The following is a 17182-nucleotide window of genomic DNA, read 5'->3' on the forward strand; positions in this document are numbered from 1 at the left end:
ATAGGCCGAAAATCTGGAATCCTCGGGGACCACGCTACGACTGTATTAAGACTGTCGAATCAGTATTACATTCGATGATTGTAAAGGTTTACGATGATCTGTTGTGTGCTAGAGAAATTAGGCCACGCACCCTTAACGATGTTCGGGAAGTTGCACGATCGCCGTAAGAAGCGATTCGATTTTCAGCAGCCATTCAACAATCATTGGGGGTTGGCTTCGACGGTCTAAAGCACAGCACGAACGTCGGGAACAAGGATGGCTTCATATGAAAGGGCAGTGCACCTGTGTGCTGTACTCATTCATTGTTCATCTCCCGTTGCAACAACAACTCTCACAACATGGATGCACTTTTGAAAATCATGGAAGAGGACGTGGCTGTCATCAAATCAGTCTTTATGAATCCTGCAATCCTTCAGAACAAGAATTTACTGATAGCAATTCTTAATTACTTGGAGGCTATAAAAACTTGGGATTCAGCAAGAAGAGAAACAACAGCCGTATTTGCAGAGAAGAATGGAGCAAGGACATTACGACAACCTTATGCGAGAGTTGGCCAATGAGTGTCCAGAACTCTTCAAAAATTTTACAATGATGGACCAGACGTTGTTCAACGAGATAGTGGAACGTACAACACCCCTCATTCAGAAGAAGACTACCTGATGGTGTACACCTATTCCCCTGGCTTTCGTGTTGCAGTGACCCTATGGTTCCTAGCTACAGGCAGCTTGTACAAGACTTTAGGCTACGCATTCAGAGTTGCTTACAACACCATCAGCTTGATAGTTCCAGAGACTTGTCGGGCCATCATCAGTGTGTATGGTGACGGTGAACTGAAGTTGCCACAAACAGCAGAACAGTGGGAGCAGGTGGCCCAACAGTACGAAGAACGCTTGAACCTGCCACAGTGTATTGGTGCCATCGACGGAAAACACATTTGTCTTCCTAACCCAGCACTAGGTGGCAGCTACTACTACAACTACAAGAAGTTTTATTCAATTGTGTTGCTGGCCATTGTAGATGCAGCATACAAGTTCATGTACATTGAAGTCGGTGCCATAGGGTCCGAATCTGATGGTGGTGTCTTCGCCTAAACCCAGCTTGCTGGTCTTCTGGACAGAAATGAGGCTCAACTCCCGTGGTGGTGGCAATGTCTCCTGAAGGAGGACTTGGGACTTCCTCAAAGTCTGCTGGGCTTGGGCTACAGCTGGGGGAGGGGCTTTGTTGCTTTGTTGGCGAGGAGCCTTTCCCATGTCCTTCCTCAACTTCTTCATGTCCTTCTTAAGCATGATTTGTGGCGGTGGTGGGGTGCTGAGAAGGGCGCAGAAGATGTGTGTGCTGACTCAAGCAAGAGTTGAAAGGCAGACTGTCGAAAGGCATCCCCACACCTCATATTTATGCTCGGCATTCATGGCAACGATCATCGGAAGGTTGCCAACGAGGGTATTTTTTTCACCGAAGTTCATGCGCATATTTTGATCATCGTATTCTATATTATGATGATCTAAATGCTCCTTAATGATCGAAGACATGTTTGGATGATTGATGATGTTACGATGATCAGAAAATGAATGCCAAAGTTTGTTAAAAATTTCGACAAATGGGTGTTGCCCCGACCATTTAGCGTGGCGCTAAATGGTCAGCCCGGTTCGGGCCACATGGCGCCGCGCCACGAGGCTCACCCCGCGTCCCGCCATTCGTACCAACCTCACCGACGTGGAAAAAAACCCTTCGATATTCTGTCATTAAACCTTCGATAATCGTTATAGGTTGCCATATATATATATGTGTCTGTGTGTGTGTGTGTGTGTGTGTGTGGCATGAAGAGGCAAAACCTGATGAATGGGAGTTAATGATGTTGGTGAAGATAGCATATATATATATATATATATATATATATATATATATATATATATATATATATATATATATATGTATATATACTGTATATATATATATATATATATATATATATATATGTGTGTGTGTGTGTGTATGCATATATATATATACTGTATATATATATATATATATATATATATATATATATATATATATATATATATATATATATATATATATATATATATATATATGTGTGTGTGTGTGTGTGTATATATGTACTGTATATATATATATATATATATATATATATATATATATATATATATATATATATATATATATGCGTGTGTTTGTGTGTCATGAAGAGGCCAAACCTGATAAATGAGAGTTAGGAGACTTGGTGAAAAAAAAGAGACCTGACTGATTGCAATAATTACAGTGGCCTTACACTTACGAAGATTGATGAAAAGCTGAGAGCTGAACAAGCAGGTTTCGAAAAGGTAAAAGTTGTACTGACCAAATTTTCATTTTGAGACATGTACAATAATGCATAGAATGTATAAATCGACGGTAGATGGCATTTGTGGACTATGAGAAAGTCTTTGATAGTGTGCACTGGCCAATTCCATGGATAGTCCTACGCTATTATGGAATTCCTCTTAAATATGTGAATTTGATTAAGTCTGTTCATGAGCGTAGCAAGTGCAAAGGTAATGTCCTATTAAATGAATTTCCCATGAACAGTGGCTTACTCCAAGGAAATGTGTTGTCACCTATATTGTTTATCCTCCTTATGGATTTTGTAATGCATAGGATATTCGGAGATGGCGAAGGATTGGACTGGATTGCTAATAGGAAGTGAGCAGACCTAAAATATGCTGATGAAGCTGTCATTATTAGCAGAACACCACAGGCCTTGCACTGCTTGCTTACCAGAATGAATGAAATATCACACGAGGTTGGGCTCAAGAAATATAAAAGAAATACAGATGATGAGAACGGAATATGCAATGGAAGATGAAATATCATTGGAAGGAGGAAGGATTAATGAGATAGAATCATTTAAGAATCTAGAAACTATGATCTCCAATAGAGGGTCTTTAGAATTAGAGTTTAGTGAAAGAATGAAAAAAGAAAATTAGACAATGGCTAGGTTAAGTAAAATTTGGAAATCAAATCGCCTGAATTACATATAAAAATCAGGCTATATATCAGTTTGGTGAGATTGGTGTTACTCTATGGACACGTCTTGGTATGACAATGAAACAGTCTACAATAGATGTAGTAGATTTGAGAACAAAGTCCCCACAAGGTTGTTGAGAGTTAGATGGCAGGACATCATTAGAAATGAAACTATGAGATCATGATGAGAGGTAGATGAAGATGGTTTGGGTATGCTCTTCACACTCCCCAAGAGAGATTAGTTCACCAAACGTGTAGCTGGGCTCCATAAGGCACTAGTGGAGTTGGAAGACCCAGGCCTACATAGCTGAGGACTATGAAACGTGAAGTAGGAGATGATGAATGGAGAAGTATTGAATTAAAAGCTCAAAATAGAGACGACTGGCGAAATCTAACCGAGGACCTTTGCGTCAATAGACGTAGGAGATGTTGATAATGATGGTATAATATATATATATATATATATATATATATATATATATATATATATATATATATATATATATATATATATATATACAGTATATTATGTTCAACTATCGTACATGACATACATTATACAAATCAACCAAAAGTTTACCAAACAATAGCAAAACATTGATAGCAAGTGAAAATGATAGCCAGCAAACATAAACTATAACTATATTTAAGAGGTAGAATACATATTTACAGTATTATACAAGATCCACTGAATTCTCACAGCAAACCACAAAACTAATTAATAATATACAATGTTCTTGCAAAGAAGTAGGTCTTGAGTTAACACGAATTTCGATGCAATTGCAGTGAGGGACAGACGAGGTTGCTGTTTCAGATATAAAAGGTTGATATATAGGAGCACAGCTTTTAACGTTGAAACATGAATTTTTTAACTTTTTCATCTTCAAGATATTCTATCGTTGTGTGTAGTCACTAATTTTCAGTCACTTAGGGTTTAGCTGGAAAATGTCTCCAAACACCAGCGGTGTGGTAGTCTCGTTTCCCTCCTCTTGCTTGTCACTTGTCATTTATATACGAGGGACCAACACTCCCGAATGTTCCTGACGGACAATGAGTGCCCAGGACTAGCATTACACAAGTAACAACATGAAGGAGCGGCAGAGACACTTTCGAATCTTTTGAGTTCTTATTGGCGCCGAAGGAGTATCTACAGCTCTCGTTTTAGAACACAGCTATATTTCAGTCTCAGATTACATTAGCATGTATAATAAATTATTTTTTTTTTATTTTTACATTAACATACTGTAAGGACAACGTCCTACAACGCTTACAGCATTATCATCACCTTTATATATATATATATATATATATATATATATATATATATATATATATATATATATATATATATATATATATATATATATATATATATATATATAGTGTGTGTGTGTGTAGTTATAATTCCTGACGTTGTGTGTCGTGAATTTTCTCCGACTGATTACAATTATGATTCTAGGCCCGATAGTGTGGGCCGATAACAAGACCTTGAAGAGGTTAGCCTCCTAAAACTGTCCAGGATTCAATAAAATATGAATACACTTTACAAATTTATTACAAAAATAATTATTTAACAAGGAAATTACACACTATAACATTTGAACTAATTGATAAATGAAACTGTCTCCCTTGGGGGTCTGTAACATGTGCCCGTGGGGCACTAAGTCCACGTCGGACTAAAAAAGAACTAAATACACTCAACTTCAATGTAATACCTTGGTAGAACACCTACCAAGGTTCTCTGACATATCTTAGTAAAAAAATCTAATCCCCAATCACTGGGATCACAAAGTTATAAACAGATATAAAAAACACTTGGCACTCGGAAAAAGACTAGGGGGAACCGACCTGGTTTCATGCAGTTTGGAGCAGAGATAAGAGAGAGTAACAAAGAACAACTTACTTGTTTGGGGACTATAGGTAGAGAGGACGACCATAGCTCTGGGCAGCTCCGAAGAAAACTTCGGTCTCCCGCGCTAACTAAAGTGTCCTTGGTAGAGGGGAGGGAATTCTTACGTTATTTATTTAAAAGGGGACTGATAAAGCTTCTTTATCGACCACAAGACTGAAAAACTGTTAAAGTCTTACTTCAGATCGAAGGATGAGCTTAATGCTTCGGCTAAAGGCCATAATTTGCTATAATTCACCAAACTAGAGAGTCCTTGGCTCTAAACATATACATCAATATTTTTATCGTGGTGCAGTAATACGAGACGAATTCTGTGATTCGTAAATAACAAACACTTAATTTCTCTGACACCCGCTCCTTCCCCAACAGGTGGTTAAATTTTATGCCCCAATACCGTCACGTATTGGACCATAGTCATTGGCATCAACGCCCACGAGATCTTCCAGACTTAGCTCAATTTAACGTAACGTTTGTGGAGTTAAATGGCGGGACTTTCGAATGATCAGTTCGAAACTCCCGACATCCTCCACACCCGAAATAAAGGGGCGGTGAAACGTCGGTCAATTAGGCAAGACTGGACTCGGGGGAGGAGTAACCACTCCAAGACTCCGTCAGGCTCGACAGCAATATTACCCCGGGGCAATCAACTCTTACAGGTGTGCACAAGAATGGCAATAAAAAATGTACCCAGACATATAATAGGCTACATACATCAACTATTTAAATAGAAAGGCAAGTAGGCAATGGGCCTACAATAATCAATAAGCATGTATATATACACAAGAATGGCAATAAAAATGTACCCAGACATATAATACATACAACAATCCAATCATAAGGCAATCTGCCCTTAATCATATCAATGGAATCACCTTTCCCACACTGCCACACCTTGGCAATTACTTTAGGGGGAACAAGAGGGAGGGGCCTGGTTCTGTACAACGCTCGGTTAAGTACGAGAGACCATCCCATCCCCGTTCTCCACACCCGACGCACTTCCAACCTCTGTGGATTCATTCGCACCTACATTCACTTCTTTTCATCCTCCCTACCTACCGGATGGGGCACTCCCTTTTTCACTCACTGTTTGCAACTATGCATTATATATCCTCACTCCGGACTAAACGTTCTATCAGTTCTCGCTGCTTCGCAGCGGCCCTTCTCAATGGGCGTGTGGAACGTCCTTGTGCGTCCGTCGTCTCGGATCCTGTCTCATTTTCACTTGCCTCACTTACTGCATTGTTATCACTATTAGCGTCATTATCCAAGGTCTCTGTGGCTGGTTGTCGAGATGTCGTAGCCTGAGCCATCTCCTGGTTGTCCCCAGACGTCTCAACAATCCCTGGCATTCCTGCTGGCAAACTGTACGCACCCTCCTCTCCGTCGTCGTCGTCGTCTTCTCCAACACCATCATCAGAGGAGGCAATTTCCAGGGGAACCAGGTGGCTAACAGCTCGCAGGGACTCGACATCCTCAAATAACACCTTGGCTGAGCCCACGACTCCGTCGTCGTCAGGATGTGTCTCCACGACACGTCCAAGGGGCCACGTAGCTCTTTTTTTATTTTCTTGCTTGACTAGCACGACGTCTCCGGGGTGCAGCTTGGAAGGTTCCCCAGATCGACAGTCCTGTCGGGCTCTCAGGGCACTCAAATACTCCTTTCTCCACCTCTCTCGGAAGGCCTTCAAAGAGTCTGTCAGTTTTATATAACTGTCCCGTAGTCTCCGGGCGGTGAAGGTCGCATTGAGGTGGTCGTCCGGCAAGATCGGTGCCATGAGGTGGACTGGGTGTCATCTCAGCAAATGGGAGGGAGTGAAGACCTCATCCTCGCACTTGTCGCCGCTGTACATTAGAGGCCTGTTATTTACCACTGCTTCTGCTTCCTTCACAAGGGTTAATACGTGGGCGTCCGGAAGGTCCTTCTTCCCGAGGGCTATCTGGAGGGTACGTTTCGTCACTCCGATCAGGCGCTCGAAGAACCCACCTTTCCAAGGTGCACGGGGCATCTGAAAGCGCCAATCTATGCCAGTTCTCCTCAGGAACTGCTGAACTTCATCCTCTTCGTAGAGTCCCTGAAGGAGGTTGCTGGTAGTCTTGAACGTTTGATGATTATTAGATGTGATGAACGACGGAGCACCGTGGGTGGCACAAAATCGTCTTAGGGCTAAGACGAATTCTTCCGCTTCCAGGGAGGGGCAGAAATCGAGGTACACGGCCCTGCTGGCCATGCATGTCACAATCAGTATGTAGCCTGGCCGCGTTTCAGTCTGTATGGCCGCTGTATGGTCCACTCCGACTGCTGTAAAGGGCTTCGTTAGGGTGATCCTTTCCTTCGGTATGGGGGGTGGTGGTGGCTGTCTCAACAGGGGCTGGAAGGCTAGCACGCATTCTGGACACTGTCGTACGGTCCGCTTCACAATGGAACGTAGGCCCGCCGCCCAGCATTTCTGTCGAAAGATACCCATTAGTGTATTCACACCACAATGTAAGTGCAAACGGTGTAAATATCTTAAATAAGCCCTAACTAAGTACCCTTTGGCTGGCAAGAGAATTTAATGTTTAATTTCCTCTACTTAGGACACTCGTCCCCCAGTGCAAATTAATTTATCGTCTAACACTAGTTTTAATTGTCTGACAAAATTAGTAACTTCACGAGGGGGTCTGAAACCGCCCTCCAATTAAGCATACACTGTAGGCAAATAATGTTTTTGCTCTAGTTGGACAACAATACTGAACGGATGCCGTTTCAATCTGGTAAACCTTTGAATTACCCTAGCAACTCTCAACAAGAATTGGAACTCTACTTCCCTCTGTAGAATTTCCCATATCTCTCCTGGTGGGACAGGTCTTATTTCCTCCCTCATTTCTTGTACCGCCACCACTATGGTGTTTTCATGGGTAGGCTCGTCCTCCTCATACGGAACAGGCTCTCCTGTGGTCCTCAAGAAGTCTGGACCATTTTACCAAAGAGGGTTATTTAGCAGTTGTTGCGTCGTTGCTCCTCTGGACAGGACGTCAGCAGGATTCTGTTTGCTTGGGACATGGTTTAAACTGAATCGGCAAACCTGATGAAGAAAAACAATCTCCGCCACTCGGTTAGATATAAATATGTTCTTGTGGTCCTTGGCATCGGGAGATGCTACCCATGCCAACGTGACCTTGCTGTCGGTCCACATGACTATCTCTCGTGGCTCTATCAGCTCTTTGAGTGTCCTAGCTAATCTGCAGCCTAACAACAATGCTAATAGTTCTAGCTTGGGAATTGTCAACTTGTTCATCCCCCTTGGAGTGATCCTCATTTTACAAGTGAGTAGGCTTACCTGATTGCAATTGTCCCTAGTATATGCTACTGCGCTGTATGCCTTACTGCTGGCATCGGTGAATACATGGAGCTCTAAACCTTTCTTACCTACTGCTCTTGGAAATGTGATGTCGCTCACCGCTTTCAATTCACTCAACAACTCATTCGCTTCTCTAGCTTTCTCTCTCTTTAACACATCATCCTAACCCACGTTATCCTCCCATAGTTGTTGGAGGAAGAGTTTTCCTCTTACAAATATTGGGCTTACCAAACCTAGAGGATCGTAAATTGAAACCAACATGGAGAGTACCCTACGCTTCGTAGGCATCCATCCCTCCCCCAATTCACTGATTCTCTTACTTTCTTTCACACACAATCTGTCGACGTCCCGGGCCCATCGCAGCCCAAGCACGTTCACATTCACCGGCTCACTCCACTGCTTCTCGCTATCGAAGGCTAAGTGATTGGACGCCAACCCCTCTAAAGGCATACCAGCCCCTTTTAAGATCTTATTGACAGACTCATACTCCTGCCTCATGCTCTCTAGATCCTCGAAAGTACTAAGATAATTATCTACGTAAAACGACTTCGTCAAATCTGGCCTACCTTCCCTTTTGAAATGACAGTTTAAAACTTGTTGCAACAAAAAGTGCCTCGCCGGGATGCCGAACACCACGACTCTAAAGGCGAAGGTGAGCACTCGACCTGCTATCTCGCGCCACAGAAATCGTGTGTATTTGGCATCACGAGGATCTAACAAAACACGGTGGAAGGCCTTGCTGATATCGGCTAGCGTGGCATATTTGTTCAACCTGAACCTTATGAGCAAATGATATGCTAATTCTACCAGATTGGGGCCAGGTAAGAGGCATTCATTCAACGATTTATGACCCTTGGATTTCGCCAAGGCATTGAACACGATTTTGAAGGGGGTCGTGCGGCTATCTTTCTTAATTCCAAAATGCGGCATATAATACCCTTCAACCTTGGGTTCCTTCACTTCTGATATAAAACCTGCTTCAAGATATTTATTTATCACTCCCTGATATTGATCAAAATATTCCCTGTCCTTCCTGAACTTAGTTTGCAACGACTCTAACTGCGCTACAGCGTTTCGATAGTTCGTATCTGGCCTAGCATCCGACCTGAATGGTAGGCTAACCTGATAACCCTCAGGTTTCTTTACAACACTTTGTGACACCTTTCGCATGGCTTCCGCCTCGCGAACAGTATATTGCTCTGATGGGGCGATGCCAACACGGTCCAAACGCTATCACTCATCTACGTCAAACTGGTATGGATCACTCGCAATTTTACATACTCTCAGCGTTTTCACCTGTTCGATCCTTTTCCCTTCCAATAGCCACTGCGGCACTTTCCCATATGGCGACATACCATTATGGGTCAGGAAAAGATTTATCCCATCAACCTTCTCGATGCCTATGATGAAGTAGCTAAAATAATCAGCCCCTACTAAAATGTGGAAATTTTTCAGCACATCGGACTTGTTCTCTGGATCGGCTAATTTGACTCCTTTACTCAACCGATGCTGTCTGACTTGTACATAACCAGCGTTATGTATTGGGATGTCAACGTTTTCGTGTGCCACCAGCTTCATTCTTACTGTTCTTTTTCCCATCTCTACCCTACAGCTTACAACATCATATTGCCCGCTTATTTCTGCGGAGCCAACGGAGCTATGTTCGATGCTACCCTTCCTACCATCGGTAAGCCTAATTATCTCGCGGTTTTCGCAGATATGAAGCTATTTTGGCTTCCTGAATCGAGGAATAAGCGGACTCGCTTGTTACCTTTTTTATGATTGACTTCAGCCATAGCCATTGGCAAGTTGGTACATGGGAGGTCCACGTCGGATGTCTGTGCGATCTTTGCACTTTTGCACTGTTTGGATTCCACTTTATCTTTAGAAGGGCGGGGGGCAGTTTCCAGTTTCGTGCTGTCGAGGTGTCGCATTTACTACGGGGCGGGACGTTGTAGACGGACTACTACTATTACTTGGACCTGATTGCGGTCGTCTTCCCGCATTATAATTATCACAAATGGCTGTGTGGTGGTTAGCATTACAATTTTTACAAGAGTTTGGGACGGGACACTTATCACTTCGATGACCAGACTTTGTACAATTGAAACAGAGGCCCCTTTTTAGCAAAATGCGACGTCTGGCAATCACATCAGTTACTTGTCGGCATCCGTGAGGCGGGTGCAGTTCGTTACAAAAGGGACAAGAATTATTGTGGATGGGTTTTGTCTTCGCTCTTACACTGATGTCTACTCTCTTGCCAGGTTCAAGTTTATCTCCTCGCTGCAAGGCATCGTCCTCGAACCTTCTGATAATGAAATCTATCACGTTAAAGAACTCATCTAACATATAGTCACACTTTCTTAGATGCTCGACCACTTTCCTGTAGAGCTTCCCTTCAGACAGCTTTTGATTAATGAGGCTCATGACTATACCATGGCCTATATCATTACTACTTAGCCTCTTGATTTGCTCAATTATAATTGCGAAACGGAACCTTTTCAGCTCTACAGGATCTAATGAGGGTACAAAGATATTAGCCAACTTTCTGTGCAAAATTACGAGTGTCTGATGGACATTACCATACTGTTTACCTAAAAGATCCAACGCTATTTTATAGTTTGCGGCAGTTACACTTAGGGATTTCACGATCCTAAGCAGCTCTCTGCCTAAGGTCCCCAACAAATATGTGAATTTAGATACATCATCTAAATCTGCTCTTCGATCTACATGTATCGTAAAGAGCTCTCGAAATGAAGCATATTCCTGCACTTCCCCTTCAGACGTGGGGAGAAGCAGCGGCTTCAATCGGGGGAGGGAAACATTCCCCATTGGAGCGACTTTCACTCTGTCAATGCGATTATATAGAAGGGTAGAAGCTCGCGTAGCTTCTCCCAACGGCTGATTCGGGCTTCTAAACTAGGTTCTAGTTTAACATATTGATTCTTATACAGCTCTCTTGGCTGTCTTACCTCCTCTTGTAATTCCATGACCAGATTCTGGTACACTGATTCAGAGTAGGTTTCTACCAATGCGCGTTGCGTTTCACTAAGTACAGTAAGTCGACTATGAGGCCCATTGACGCCTCGATGTGTACAATCGTGGCCACCGCCATTTTGACTAACTTTACTCTATTTTAGGGGGGGGGGTGGTTTGGCAAACTAGAAAGAAAGAGAATTATATTTACGTTAAGAAGGTGGGGGCACAAAAAAAACCAAAGGCGCACGCGGTCGATCGCACATCGGGACGCTGAGGACTTTAATTGTTACGTCTCTCCCTCTCTCTCCTGATCAGCCTCATCAAACGGTTGAGGAAAGCATTGCAAATTGTTTGATCGAAGTGGACTCCGTCCCTTACCCTGCCCTCGCTGTAGGCTCTTGAATTCATCGGCAGGTGTCTCACACCGTACCGATGCCTCGTTGAATAATACTTGGAGACTCTCGCGTTAAAGTTCTTTACCTTGCTTATATACTCGGTCGGATTGACAGCGAACCTATTGTCAGGTAGGTACCCCCTAACCTTGGCATCACAAATAGCTATAATTTCTGTAATGTTCCTCAACCGTTCAACCAGGACCCTTAAGTTATCCCACACGGTTTTGGGGTGGTCGGTGGCCAGGTCGTTCCCTCCCAGGTACAAGACAATCAGATCATACCTCTTCTGCCAATATCGGAAATCGTCATTTAGGAATTGATTAACCAGACCCCCTGGCCTTCAGTAAATTTCTTCCTCGTTACCTGAACATTGCGGCAGATTCGGGGGAAGCTGGCTATGTCCTATCAGGGCTACTCTAAAGGTCATACTTTACTGATTTCCTTTCTAGCTCTGGGAGGCACTTGTTATCCGGTTCGAAGGACCAAATGTCGTGAATTTTCTCCGACTGATTACAATTATGATTCTAGGCCCGATGGTGTGGGCCGATAACAAGACCTTGAAGAGGTTAGCCTCCTAAAACTGTCCAGGATTCAATAAAATATGAATACACTTCACAAATTTATTACAAAAATAACTATTTAACAAGGAAATTACACACTAAAACATTTGAACTAATTGATAAATGAAACTGTCTCCCTTGGGGGTCTGTAACATGTGCCCGTGGGCACTAAGTCCATGTCGGACTAAAAGAGAACTAAATACACTCAACTTCAATGTAATACCTTGGTAGAACACCTACCAAGGTTCTCTGACATATCTTAGTTAAAAAATCTAATCCCCAATCACTGGGATCACAAAGTTATAAACAGATATAAAAAACACTTGGCACTCAGAAAAAGACTAGGGGGGACCGACTTGGTTTCATGCAGTTTGGAGCAGAGATAAGAGAGAGTAACAAAGAACAACTTACTTGTTTGGGGACTATAGGTAGAGAGGACGACCGTACCTCTGAGCAGCTCCGAAGAAAACTTTGGTCTCCCGCGCTAACTAAAGTGTCCTTGGTAGAGGGGAGGGAATTCTTACGTTATTTATTTAAAAGGGGACTGATAAAGTTTCTTTATCGACCACAAGACTGAAAAACTGTTAAAGTCTTACTTCAGATCGAAGGATGAGCTTAATGCTTCGGCTAAAGGCCATAATTTGCTATAATCCACCAAACTAGAGAGTCCTTGGCTCTAAACATATACATCAATATTTTTATCGTGGTGCAGTAATACGAGACAAATTCTGTGATTCGTAAATAACAAACACTTAATTTCTCTGACACCCGCTCCTTCCCCAACAGGTGGTTAAATTTTATGCCCCAATACCGTCACATATTGGACCATAGTCATTGGCATCAACGCCCGCGAGATCTTCCAGACTTAGCTGAATTTAACGTAACGTTTGTGGAGTTAAATGGCGGGAGTTTCCAATGATCAGTTCGAAACTCCCGACATTGTGATAGATCAGTACTTGATGGTTCTCACCAAAGACTATAAACTGAAGAAAGATAGGAAGGCTGACTCCTGAGCCTAATAGCACTCAATTGAGTGTGCTAGTAAAAGATGCCAGATACTCCCATACGAACGAATGACTCCATCTATTGAGCGGACGGTTAAACATTCAGATCGGTAATGCTTACGGGAATACAGGATGGAATTCCATTATATATTTTGCTACATTTCTTTTCATTATTTGCAGTATATTTTATTCTTATACTTATGACATTCTTAAATTTTAGATAACTAAATTATAATTCTACAAATAGGTAGGCCTATATAAATAGATTAAGAATACATATCTTTATGTTTCTCTGTCTATTTTTCAGAAACTTAATCGCTATATCTCTTATAATTTAGTTATTTTTCTTGCAGTATTAAGTATTGTAATTACAATAATTTTTAAATGCTCTATACATAATTAAGTTAATTTTCTTTCAATATTAAATATTGTATATTACAATAATTTTAAATGTTCGATACAATATCATGTTCGAGTAAAGTAAAACATACTGTATATCTGATTTGTTAAATTTAGCCAAAAGTGCATATGTGTAGGCATAGACTACATTTTATTACAGTTTGTAGGCTACTGTAGAATGGAGATATTAGGATTATATAAAACACATTTGCAAATTTTTTATCGAAACGGAAATGCATGATGCACTCATGTACACTCTTTAGTAATCTAAACTATTGAATGTATACACAGAAACTGTGGAAATTGTTTCCACGCTTTATTTTAGTCAACCCCGTTATTCCATTTTTTATTTTTTGCTTGTTATTTTCTGGGTTTTACGCATCTCTTTTTTTCTTTTGTTTCCTTTGTAACCTTCATTATTATACCCTTAAATATTCATTGCTGCTAACATGTCCATCATTCCCCTGTAATGCTTTACCTTTCATCACCTCATTCCTCTGTAGATGATTTTATCTCATTTCCTGAGCTCACAGTACATTGTTTGACGATGCAACCGACCGTCGACAATTTTTAAGAAAAAACAGCACTTGGTTGCGTTCTGTTCCAAATGCCCTTGAAGCTTTGGATGTTTATCCACAATTGGTTTGTATTTAAGTAACGCTTTAATTTACGTAACTCATTGATCTTAGCTTATTGCTATTTACATCTCAGTACCTATTTATGAGTATGTCTAGCTAGGATTGTTTTTTGTGTTATTGAACATCACTAAATGCCACTTAATTTTTTTGTATGTATATTAATTTTTATAAACCAGAACGTAGGATTTCTTTATAATTACACTCCCCTGGAGTTTCAAGAATGATCCTTGTATTTATAAAAAGCACCCTTAAGCGAACCACGTACTCATGAAAATTTGAAGAAGAAGGACTCAACCTGCTTGAACCTGCTCAGCGCCGGGAGGAAGAAGCGTGTGAGCGCCCCACTTAAAAACCAGGAAGCGTGGAAGACGGACGTAGATATAGCCTCTTCTTCCGAGACGTCGTTGTGGTATAGGCGTCGGTTCGACTACCTGTTGGTCAACCATTTACTAACCAACAGTATGCCTTTTTGGGCTCAAGCCATGACGTCCTGATGGAAGGTTCCTTCGGTAGCTTCCTTGGGTATATTTAACTACAAGGATATTCCCAGAGAATTAAACCACAGGTTATCACAGAATTCTTACTTCTGGTGCGAGTACCCTAAAGGTTTCCCTCTAAGATATCGTATATCAACAGGGGACGCATGTATTAACACGCCACATAGCTATCTGCACCCCATATAGAGTTAACACTTCGATATGGAAAGGTGGAGAATAACTGGGGAGCCGTTCCACAGTTACATTCATCCCTGGCTGCTTTTGGTACTCGAAACGTAAACAAACGGGCGCCATTGCTAAATGACGTCATGTCCGTCCTCATCCTTCTGCTTGTAGCACCTTGCTCTAGACGGATTTCCCCTTGTGCGATTTTCATCGACTTGCATCGCCGTTATGTCTTTACCTTCAGCCTCGCCTTCTGGAAAGTTGAGTACCAGGTCCCAGTATTGTTTAAATAAGCTCTAGCCGTAAAGTAACTTTTACTTTTCGTAATATTTTGTGTTTTGTGGCAGAGCTGTGCTGCTACCGGACACGCCATTTTATGGCGTCGCTGTTCTCTTGCATGCCTTATTTAGCTAGCCAGAACAGCTTTATCCGGCCTCTTAACTAATTGATATTGTTAGTTATTTAGTCTTCATAGCTAGGAACTACGTATATCGTGTTTTAACGCTCTATTACTCGGTCGTCGTTCGACCCCATACTAGATCGCTAGCTTAGCCCCTAGGCTAGATAGCCTAGCACTTGTGTTCATGCATGATATATTCCAGTGATCCTAGGTTAAGTTATGAAGATAGTGGCATTATTTATCATACTGTTAACTGTGATGTAAGTGTTTTCGCCTTCAGGGACCATATAGGGGATCGGTTTGATTGCGTTCCTTTCTAACCTAACCTAAATGTAGGAACCCCTATATGCTCCCTCCATCCCCTGCCTACGGGCTTTCCCTCTGTGTGGCCATGCTTGCCCTTCTATATAGGGGAATCTTGTCCCAATCAGAGTATTTATCGCTTTCTCTGTCTACCCTAAGGGAATGATCCCCCCTTAGGGTTGCGACCGAGAAAGAGGAACGGCTCTGCCCTTCCTCAGTTGCTTCTGGTTGGGTTACTCATCCCTCCCTGCAACTTGCGATGTGTCTTTCCGCCTACCTAGCCTGGGAATTAACATTCCTTATCTAGGTTAGGCTTTGGGGGGGGCTAGTTCTGTACTGTACTTTTATAGTTTGAGACGGTACCCTTACACCATTCTCATTCAGGTTACCTACCCTAGGCTAGGGAGCGTTCTCTCTTTCCTTGGTGGCCGTTCTTGTACAGAGCCTCCTCTATGAAAGACCCCTCTTCTTCTCCCTCCCCACCTATCCCTTTGGTGTAGGCTAGCCTATACATAGGCTTGCCTATACACATCTGTCCCTAGTCCTACAACTCCTCCCTTGGGTGGAGTGATAGGGCTATCTTGCTCTCCTGCTGAGCAGGCCGCTCTGGTACACATACCCCTCATAGCGTCCTATGGGGGTAGCCACTGGCAGCGATTTGTCCAGCAGGGGGTTCCCCCTCTTGAGTGTACTCTAACCCAACCTTGGGTTACCCTGGCACCCGGCCGACTGCCGGCCCCCTGCCATTGGATGCTAGGAGTATCTACTCCTATCATGTGTACACTCTCTCTGGAGGGATGCCGGAGGGGTATGTGGTCTTACCCCTCCAATCCCTCCTTACCTTTCTCTCCATCTATCCATGTGCCGGTCCCTTGCCGCCTCCACTGCCGGCGATACCGCCCTACACTTTGGTGACACTCTTTCATAAGATACCCACCCTCCTCTAAGTCATCAGCCTTCCGTGTGCCGGGGGCTGCCGCCTTCCGTCGGCATACAACCGATGTTCCACCCCTCCCTTACCTAGTTTCAGTTGGCCGACCTTCGGGCCGGCCTCCGGCGTGCCAGCATTGATTACTGGCAGTCTGGGTATACTACCATATACTTAATTATCTTATGAACTGATCCAAGCTCACCAAGCCGTCAGCCTTCGACTGCCGGAGCCGCCGGCGACCCTCCGCTGTGCCGGCGGTCGCCAAGATGGTATTATGCTTAGATACTCAATGTGTCTGTCTTGATGCCTTCCACCCTGCTGGAGCGGCCTCCGGCCGGCGTGCCGTCGGCCTGGCGGCGCCCTCCGGAGGCGCCAAGGGACATGCACCCCTTCTCTTACCTGCCCACAACATGCCGACAGTCCTACACTACAGCCAGATGGTTTAGCCACTTCTATATATAGGTATTGTCTTACCATCTAAACTTGTGGCTGTGCTGTCTTCTTGCACATTACAATATTCCAGCATACTCTGTGTGTCTTAGCACGGCCGGTTGCCCGATCCTATATCTAATACGGGGCTCCAATTACCCTTCTACCCCAGGGAACTGAGTGGTCTCAGTCCCTGATACACCTCGCA

The 17182-nt window shown here is 43.0% G+C and overlaps 3 protein-coding genes across 3 annotated transcripts; 1 reads left to right on the plus strand and 2 right to left on the minus strand.

Moving 5' to 3' along the window:
- Positions 1-659: 659 nt before the first annotated feature.
- Positions 660-1091, plus strand: LOC137645264 (uncharacterized). The gene has a single exon (XM_068378084.1). The coding sequence runs from the start codon at positions 660-662 to the stop codon at positions 1089-1091; it is 432 nt and encodes a 143-aa protein (XP_068234185.1).
- Positions 1092-6033: 4942 nt separating this feature from the next.
- Positions 6034-6708, minus strand: LOC137645265 (uncharacterized). Its single transcript, XM_068378085.1, has one exon. It carries the CDS (start codon positions 6706-6708, stop codon positions 6034-6036), a length of 675 nt encoding a protein of 224 aa, XP_068234186.1.
- Positions 6709-10158: 3450 nt separating this feature from the next.
- Positions 10159-11106, minus strand: LOC137645266 (uncharacterized). Its single transcript, XM_068378086.1, has one exon. It carries the CDS (start codon positions 11104-11106, stop codon positions 10159-10161), a length of 948 nt encoding a protein of 315 aa, XP_068234187.1.
- Positions 11107-17182: the final 6076 nt, after the last annotated feature.

The sequence above is a fragment of the Palaemon carinicauda genome, chromosome 8, assembly GCF_036898095.1.
Source record: "Palaemon carinicauda isolate YSFRI2023 chromosome 8, ASM3689809v2, whole genome shotgun sequence".
In the NCBI taxonomy this organism is placed as follows: Eukaryota; Metazoa; Arthropoda; class Malacostraca; order Decapoda; family Palaemonidae; genus Palaemon; species Palaemon carinicauda.